Here is a 9791-nt window from a genome sequence, read left to right as displayed (position 1 = left end):
ATTTGAAAGGGTCATTATCAGCCAAAGAGTGAAAAGGACTGACATGCAAAGCATTATCACACATGTTCCCACGCAGCAGTCAGTCAAGTTCCCAGTGAATATGTTTGTGTGAGCAGATGATGGTATCAAGATTTTAACAGTGTTGTTTGTCAGGGCCAACAGTAGCAAATGAATTTGAATTTATTGACTTTTTGAATTTATTGTGTTTTGTCGCTGTTGTCTGTGGACCTCTTCCTAAAATACCATAAATTTATTATGTCACTAAAAGATAAATGAAATACCTCCGAATTAATTTGCACCAACTCGGTAATGTTCGCTCCTGATGTACAGAAGTGGAAATATGCTAATGTTGGTGCTTTGTAAATTAAATTAATACTGAGTTTGTGGCATGCAATGTCACAATCTCAATGTGCACTCTTACTATTTTTCTCTCAGATTCATTTAAAATTATAACCTTAAAAACACGTCAGTACCATTTACTATTCAACAAAAAGAATTGTAGCAAAACTTACCATTAATGTCATACTGTTGCTTTATATTCAGAATTTGCGCTATACTGGCAACATAAGTACATTTTAAGACCCCTATCAAACTTAAATATTGTCTACAAACCATTTGTAAATAGATTACGAATTAAGCAATATAGTGACTCGAGCTATCAGGCTCACATAGAGTAAAATACACCATTAAATACCAATAAAGCCTAATTTCAGTTTATTGATATATTTTCTTTATATTTGGCTGTTGTTGGTCTATTTATCAGGCTAAGAGAATCCCACAGTGAAGCAAGTCAGTATGCGCTGAGAAATAATGGCCATTTCAGTGCAAGAAAATATTAATTAAAAAAATCTAATTAAATTGTAAAGCCGTGGGAGGCTTGCAGTGCTTGTTACTTTTCATGAGTTTTTTTTGCCTCTCACAAACTTAGCACAACCTGGTGTGTTTCCCTTTGTCTTAAGGTGAGATAAACTGATATATTCCTATTCCTCTGAAATAAATCTCTCCTTTTTGCCTTCAGAACTGCCTTAATTCGTCTTGTCAGAGTTTCAACATTGCTGTGAAACATTGCTCACAGATTTTGGTCCATGTTGACATGATGACGTGAATCTCCCATTCCACCACATCTCAAAGGTGCTCTGTTGGATTGAGATCTGGTGACTGTGGAGGCTATTTGAGTACAATGAAGTCATTATCATGCTCAAGAAACTAGTTTGAGATTATTTGAGCGTTGTGACATGTTGTCCTGCTAAAAGTGCAACCAGACAATGAGTCCACTGTGGTCATCATGGGATCGACACGGTAAGCAGCAATACTCAGAGAGGCTATGGTGCGTAAACAATGCTCAGTTGGTACTAAGTGTTCCCATGACTTTACCACCACCAGCAGCTTCGACTGCTGATACAAGGCAGGATGGATGCTTTCATGGTGCCGCAGCAGACTCAGACCAGGGAATGTTTGTGTGACTTGTACCTTTAGTGTCCGTTTCTCAACGCTACAACCCACCTGGCTCAATGTTCAGTACATTGTGTACTCATGTTGTAATGAGTGATTATTGTTGTTACTGTTGCCTTCCAACCAGCTTGAAGCAGTAGGACCTCTTCCATCAGCATCAGCACTTTTGTCCAGAGAACTGCCGCTCACTTGATATTTTCTCTCTCTTTTTTGGAGCCATTCTCTGTAACTCTAGAGATGGTTGTGCAGGAAAATCCCAGCAGACCAGCAGTTTGTGAAACACTCAGACTAGGCTGTCTGGCACCAGCATTCAGGCCATATTCAATGTCGCTTTAATCGCCTTTCCACTCCATTCTGATGTGCAGTTTTAACTTCAGCGGGTCATCTCGACTGTGTCTACATGCCTGAATGCACTGAGTTGCTGGCATGTGATTGGCCGATTAGATATATGCGTTAGAGAGCATTTGAACAGACGTACCTAACGAAGAGCCGGGTGAGTGTTTATCACTTATAGTACAATACACTGCAAATACACAGGAACAATAACTTTGTTAAACTGAATAGTAGAAGTTTTGCTTTGATGTTATTTGTGCATTAGAGCTATTAAAAGCAAATATTGGATAGTCAAATCCAAATAGACATTTAAAATGCCCACAGTGGTAAATATATACATAGAATTACAGTTTTAATAATAAACAGATATTAATGTTACTGTACATTTTCCCCTTGCCAATTTATATATTTACAGTATTTAAAATCTCCAAAAAGGTATTTGTTCTGTAATAATCATCCCATCTCACTTGACTTAATATGTAATGAATTTAAGTACTTGCTGTTTATATTTATTTATTTTATGAGAGCAGATTTTAAAGGCTGCCTCAGATACCACAGAAGGAACACGGGAAGGAAGATATTCCTACATTCTGCTATTACATCTTCAAAGGCACCTGAAGCCCTTTTGAACAAAATACAGACTGAAGAAAATCACACAAGAATGTGAATTAAACAAAAACACATCAAAGTGTGTCAGCTTAACCCACACATGCACCACATGAGCACTTTTGCCTTGTGAGAAAAATATATCTAATGCACATTTCTGTGAAAAGAAAAAAAAAATCATCAAGAGGATCGGAGACCGTGTTGTTTGATTGCAAAGAGTCTTTATTTTTTCCTTGTGTTCAAGTACGGTCCTCTCTCAGCAGGGTCATCTAAGAAGCATGGACACACAACACACAACTCGCACCAGAGCCTGAGCATCTTCAGGTGGGATTTCTCTTTTTGTCTCGACTGGGGTGGGGGGGTCCCGATCAGCAGTTTCCATGTTTAGGTCAAGTGAACAAGAGTCCTGTTGTACACCACATAATTGTTTTCTCTGCGAACATTTGTTGCATTTAGTGACACTGACATCAGCACATAAAAATTATATATATATTTATATATATATATTTATATTCATATTCATATATTTATAGATTTGTCATTCTATATCAACAATTCCTTCTAGTGATTTTTTCCTTGGTTTTTCATGTTGTAAAACTGGACAAACTGTCGGTAGGAATGCCTTGTTTGGACATTGATTTGTACAGGAACGCTCAGACACATACACGCAACAGAGGCATACGCACACTACTACACACATGCATGCATAGATACGCTCGCTCAAGTTTACGTGTACACACAGGCCACACATTCTGTCACATACATGCACATGTACACAAACACACGCGTGCGCACACACGTCAACCCCCCCGCCCACACACACATCCGCATACACACCCACATGTGCTCAGCCAACACGGAGAGGCAGGTCTGTACATCTACGGGAGAGAGACATTACCCATGATTCCCAGCAATAAGTACAGCTTCACCTGATCAAAAACACAAGAAAATAAAAGTTACAAACAGCAGAGTGAGTCGGCCAGTCTACGTCGTCTGTAAACGTCGACAAAAATTTGCTTTTAAAGTCCTCTTGGACTGGTCCACTGTGTGTCAAAGTTTGGCACAAGACCTTTCTCTCTCGTCTTCCTTTGTCTCTACTGTACACTGAGATGTACAATACTGGCGGCTTTCACTGATGTGAAAAAAAAAACTTGAAACAGTTTGGGGTTTTTTTATGCAGAGGTGATGATGACAAACCACTAAAAGTTGACATTGTCAAACATGTCAGATTCCCCAAAGTGAAAAGACAAACCTTTCCAAAGACAGAGAGTGTGCTTTAAACATACACATATAATCTTTAGGCAGTGAAAAAGCACTTTAGTTGACGGGGACTCTGGAACAATGCTGCTCTGCCAAACTGATGCTTTGGCAGCTTTGAACTGCTCTTTACTGTGTCCATGACAAAATTCACTCGACGGAGAGAGAAAAACACAAATATCGCAGTGCTTCCTCTCTTCCTGGGAAAGGAAAGGGGGGCCAAAACAAAAGTGTCTGCTGACACCCATCCTGATGATGTCTGTCAGGTCTGATTCTCGTGTTCACATTTCGCTTATTTTTTGTTGCTTTTGATGTTTCAGTCAGCAGTCAGTCATGGAAAATAAATTATGTTTGTATAAGTGGCCCATCAAAAACGTGTAATATACACACTATATCACCTTTTACTGTACACAGAAAATAAAAAGTTTCTTTTTGTTTTGCTGAAAGTGAAAATTTAGAAAAGTACAAATAAAAAAGATGTAAAAGAATGACGACAAAAAAAGAAGTCTCTTGAAGATGACATTCCTTGAACGCAAATTCAGAAGCCTCTGGAGGCGGCAAGGCCATTGCAACAAAAAAGGGGGATAAAAGCAGTGCTACGTTTGTCACTTGGGTGAAATGGTAAACATCCACTTCTTGCTTGTTGCCTGATGTGCTTTCATCTTTTTCTGTGCTTTTATTCTTCCTGACCTCTTCAAGAACACTCATGCCATCTTTGTCTCTCATCTCCTCCTTAGGTCAGACAGCTCTTTGCTCCTACAGAGTAAGAACGCTCCCTCAACTGCTGCTTATTTCTTTATCCTAGCGCCCTCTTCTTCTCTCTTGACATCTGCATACTCTATCCGCCTGGTCATTTTCTCTCTTTTTATATTCTGTTTCCTACTCTTAGTTCAAACTGTCAAACACACTTTGTCATATCTACTTCCACTAGCTCCACTCACTGGTGAAATGGAGCTGACTTTAAAGAAATAAACTGGTCTGGAAAAAAAAGTTCACATGCACATGCAGTCTCTCTTTGTTGCTCGACCTGACTTTACTTCCTATCCCCATCCAGCTCTGCTATCCCACTTATTTTAGAGAACATAAATTTCCTGCCACTGGCTACAAGATCGCTTTCAAAATACCACGTATAATCACTGCTGATGTCTTGCAAAAATAATCCCTTTCACACAAGCACACACAGACTCTTTCTTGCCCCCCAACACTGTAGTCTAACTAGACCCAGGAGTCAGGTGAGGCCGGATAGTGGCTGGTCTCGTAGTTTAGTTCGCTGTATGGCCGAGAGGCCGAGTAGAAGTCTACGTAGTTGCCGGTTGATTTGAGGCCCAGATGCATGCGCAGATCTTCCCGCGGGTCCCTGGGTGGTCCGGTGGAGATTGGAGGTTGCTGGGGTGGGGCCTGAGGCTGGGCCTGAGCCTGGATCGGTGGCTGTGGCTGGGGTGGCGGAGGTGGCGGTGGTCCTTGGTCCTCGTAGTAGGCCTCGTCAAAGCTCCGGCTCTGGCTGTGAGGTGGAGGCTGCGGTGGCTGAGGCTGGGGGAAGGAGGGAGGGGGAGGGTAGGGGTCGTAGTCTTTTAGCACGGCTGCTGACGGACTGTCCAGCTGGGGCTGAGGGGGCACGACGCAGGGCTGGGCTGGACCCTGGCGGGGAGTGGTTGAAGTGAAAGAGTGGTAGGTGGGGGGGTGAGGTGCAGCAAGGAAAAGAATGGAGAGTCAAAGACATGTGGGTAACGGGAGGAAAGGTGGGAGTGGAAGAAAAGGGGAGAGAGATAAAGAGGGAGCGATGGAAAGGAGAGTGACAGGTAAGAGTGAACACAAGGGACAAAAGGTTTTGAAAGGCAGGCTGTATGGGTAAAGAGCTCAGAAAGGAATCAGTGGGGAAGGGGCTCATGCTGTGAATTCTCTATTACATGCAGGCGTCGAAGGCGGCAATGCATCTCTAACACTATAACACTATAACTCGCACAGGCCAGTTGTGTGCGTGTGTCTGTGTGTGTGAGCGCACGCGTGTGCAGCCGCGTGAGGAAAACGTGTTTACATGTTTAACTGCCAGTGTTAAAAGTTCGTACCCGTACAAATGAACTTATACTTTAATTAGAAACTTATAAGTGATGAAGAAATCGGGCCAAAATTTCAAAGTCAATGGCTCTGATGCCTTTTATTTCCCTTCCCTCAGTACCAGCAGAGTCATTTACCAAGAGCAAATAATTAGTGCAATCAACTGAGGTAATGACTTTAATTGCCAGTCGGGTGTGGTTTCAGGTTGCAGTCGTTTGATACTGCTTGAGCTGAGGGTGTGCCTCCATCGCACACTCTGCCAGCACATCTCTTATCACACTGGGACACCTTTTGTGTGCATATATTTGTGCGTTTTCTATCCTGCTGCTATCTCTGTTAAAAAACCCCTGAAATGCATGCACTGCTAAAACGCTGTGGTGGTGTATTGCTACATATGCATACAGAAAAGTGGATTCACAGAGCAGCATTAACTCACCTGGTTTTGCTTGATATCATCGCTGGCAGTCAGGTAAGAGTTTCGGAACAGTGTAGATGTCCCACAGGAAATTTGAACTTGATGGATAAAATAAAAATAAAAATTATACCACTTTTTCAATTAATGACAAAAATAGCTACTAATAATACCTATCAGATATCTGACAATAACTTATGAGAGTTTCAAAGCTTCTTAGTGTGCTACTTGTCACATAAAGAATTTATCATAAGAGAAAGAGATGGAAAAAATAGAAAACATTAAAAAATAGAAAATAAATAAATAGACATAAAGGGAGCGTGGAAGCTAACAGAGTGAAGAGATAACAAGAAGGCACGGGAAGAAAGAAACTGGAAAGGAAGACAGGAGAAGATTGAGAAGAATCAAAGTGTGTGAGAAGAGAAATGGTGTGAAGCTGAAAAAAGGCAGATAAGTGAAAGAGGAAATAGGGAATGAATATAGAGGAGAAGGAAAGATAAAGAGGGGGATAAAATAGAATCATTTAATTCATCTCCATCACACACACATACACACACCTGCCATGCCGTCTTTCCGGGATGTGTGCTCTCCTTTGTTGCTATGGAAACCGGCGTTGGTTGCCGTGGAATCGTAGTCCATCTTGCGTTCCTTCAGACTCATCATCTCTCTGGGGGAGGCTGGGGCGCTCGCTACACACACACACACACACACACACACGCGCGCGCACACACAAAATAATGAGCAATAAACCCAGAACAGCATGAGCCTTCACACTCTGCGTGCTTACACTGGTGTGTCTGTGCGTCTTGGTCTTTTTCAAGGTGCACAGTCATTATTCATCATTTAACTTGTCAGCAGAAAGGGTCACCTCCAGCATGTTAGACGACTTCTGGGAATTCTCACACACAGACGCACACAAACATACACATGGACGCTTTGGACAGTTTACTTAATAGTTTTATGTCTTTTCTTCTCTTCTTTATGTGTTTAAAGTTCATGTTAAATATCCAGCTATCTAACAAGCCAACAAGTCAGATCAACTTTGCTTGTAGTGCATTACAAAAGTGACCATTGATCATTACACCCTCGCACAAACAGGTCTTGTATTTCTTTAATTTTCTTGGTGCCTCAACTTAAACAATCTCCATGACTGGCTGCAAAATCTTGCACATAACAACAAAATAAATGGAGGTGCTAGTACCATCGAATGCATGCACAAGTCCATGCCATGCTAAAAGCATTACATTTAAAAGACAGCAGTGATTAATCTGACTGATCAAAGATTGCCAAATCATAGTTATATACTGCAGTGCAGTTTTCAGCAGTTTTAATGAGATTAAGTACATGTTTACTGACAGCACTCACCGTGTTCCCTGTATGCTTTTAAACATTTTAATCGCATTTTAAACGGGATGTTATTTAACCCGATTAAATGGACACTGTTCTAACAGTTTTTCATGCAAAACATAACAACAGTTAAATTGTTATTGCCTTTTTGTGCTTGTGTACTAAGTAGTATTAATGAACTCAATTGCAGCAGTGTTAAAATACTGAAACTAAATGGAGGAGTTTAGCTGCTAGTTTATTGGTTATCGTGACAACAAAGACATTTATGAGTGGCCTCATGCCAATATGCAGTCCTATTTGTGTGTTTTCCAACTCTGCTGCACTGCTAACTTCACAGTAGAGCTATGCTTTCTTTGGAGATACTATCAAGTTTCAAACCTATTTAGGATCTCCACACCTCCACACATAATGTTTCTGTTTGTGACTGTGTGGATTTGGACAATTATGCATGTGTACATATCTGTCCAAAGACATGCAGTTTGTGGGGATAGGTTAATTGCCCATAGGTGTAAATGTGGGAGTGAATGTGAGCGTGAATGGTTGTCTGTCTCTGTGTTGGCCCTGCGACAGACTGGCGACCTGTCCAGGGTGTACCCCGCTTCTCGCCCTATGACAGCTGGGATAGGCTCCAGCGCCCCCGCGATCCTGAAAAGGATAAGCGGAAGCAAATGGATGGATGGATGGATGCATGCATGCATGTGTGCAGGCGATGACAAACATGGCCCTCATATTGTAGAAATACTGATAATGTCCCAATTTTCTTTTTTAAACACACACATGCAAACTTTTAGCCCATCGCAAGGTAATCCCGTTATAGCATACTTTAAGTGCTTACTCACCACCTCCTATCATAACACTGGACTGCCATAATCCTGCCCACCTGTTTCAGATTGCCTATATAAAGATTCTTATAACTAACTCAATGTTTACATACCAACCCAGTATCACGGCAAAGCGTGTAATAGACACGCCGCTCCACTCTGTTCATTTCACGCTTTGCTGGGATACTGGGTTGTACACACATACAGTATACTCCAGGAAATGTGAGTACATTCTAAAAATAAGCTTTTTTGACATGCTCACACTAGTTTTGACATTTATTTAATATCTGTTACACATGCAAATATGCAGCACACACAGACACACACACACACATGTGGAAGTCACCATTCTCAGTCCAATGAGCCATCGGGTAGAAACGCTTTTCATGCTTCTGAATAAAAAGAAAAGCAGATGTAGCCTACTCCAAAAATTAGTGCATAATTGTCTTTGTTCTCTTTGGTTGTTCTATACCACGATTAAAGGTTAGAGAAGAGCAACCTAGGGATGAAAACACTTGTGAATATGACTAGCAAATGAAATAAAGGCTTTTAAAGTGATTTTTGGAGAGCCATTGAATTAAAATTCATCTATTTGAATACTAAAGGATGCCCGTTTTTCATCTCGGCTGTTCAATGTTTGACATAAAAAGCAAAGGCGCATTGTACCCTCTTATCTGTTCCCCAGCCTTTTCTGCATTTTGACAAGACATTGTATTACACACGTACACGCGCAAGCACAGAAACGGCTGTGAAGAAGGCACATAAACATAATCACTTTGGCTGTGGTGAGCCACGTTTTTATAATGTTTTAACACATTTCATTTTTAATTTTATCATCCAATACCTCTGTAGCAGATTCCATTAAAGTAGCAGATCAAACCTTTTACAGAAACCTCCAGAGACAGTGCCATCGCTGCTGGTTACCTAGGGGACCTGGCTTGTAAATGCTCGATATGACAGCCCGGGAGACAAATTCTATCAGTGCAGAACACAGCAGGACCCTGTGGGGGCCATGACACATGCAAAGGTCTCTCTCTCCTTCTCTTGCAGCCTCTAACCTCCCCTTCTCTTTCATAGTCGTACTACTCTCTTCTCACATCAACTCTTTCACTCCTCTTCTCCCAGCGTACTTGCATACCATCATTACTCCTGCTTTGATCCATCTCTAAGGAGTCGGACTGCAGTCTGGAGTGTATGCAGAGGAGAGATATAGGAGCATGTGGGTGTGTGTTAGTGTGTGTCTCTGTGTTTGAGAGCACACTGAGGTGGCCTGTAAAGAGTGAGAGATCAGAGGGAGAGGTGAGAAGAAAGCAGGATTACGGCAAAGAGGAGGAGGAGAGTGAAACGGGTGAATGAGAAGGGGTGGACAAGCTCAAAGGCAAAGGGGGAGGCATTGTGTGTAGACAGAGGAGGAGCAGAAGAGAAAGATGGGAGTCATGGCTCAATTTACCCCTGCTGATCCACTGTACAACAGACATCCACAAATTTCTCTATGCACTATAATCTCA

The 9791-nt window shown here is 41.6% G+C and overlaps 1 protein-coding gene across 1 annotated transcript in view; it reads right to left on the bottom strand.

Annotated features, from left to right (window-relative positions):
- Positions 1-2612: 2612 nt before the first annotated feature.
- The window catches only part of ctnnd2a (catenin (cadherin-associated protein), delta 2a), a 285195-nt gene continuing 278016 nt past the window's right edge, over positions 2613-9791 (bottom strand). The window contains exons 23-25 of the mRNA XM_085418472.1: positions 6673-6804; positions 6140-6216; positions 2613-5286 (exon numbers count right to left, since the gene is read on the bottom strand). Coding sequence (XP_085274598.1) covers positions 4864-5286; positions 6140-6216; positions 6673-6804 — 632 coding nt within the window. The 3' untranslated portion in view covers positions 2613-4863. The remainder of the gene's footprint in view (positions 5287-6139; positions 6217-6672; positions 6805-9791) is intronic.

The sequence above is a fragment of the Rhamphochromis longiceps genome, linkage group LG9 (genome assembly GCF_057381845.1).
Source record: "Rhamphochromis longiceps isolate RC_006_pf linkage group LG9, R_longiceps_female_GT1.1, whole genome shotgun sequence".
Classification (NCBI taxonomy): domain Eukaryota; kingdom Metazoa; phylum Chordata; class Actinopteri; order Cichliformes; family Cichlidae; genus Rhamphochromis; species Rhamphochromis longiceps.
This window is presented reverse-complemented; position numbering and strand designations above follow the sequence as displayed.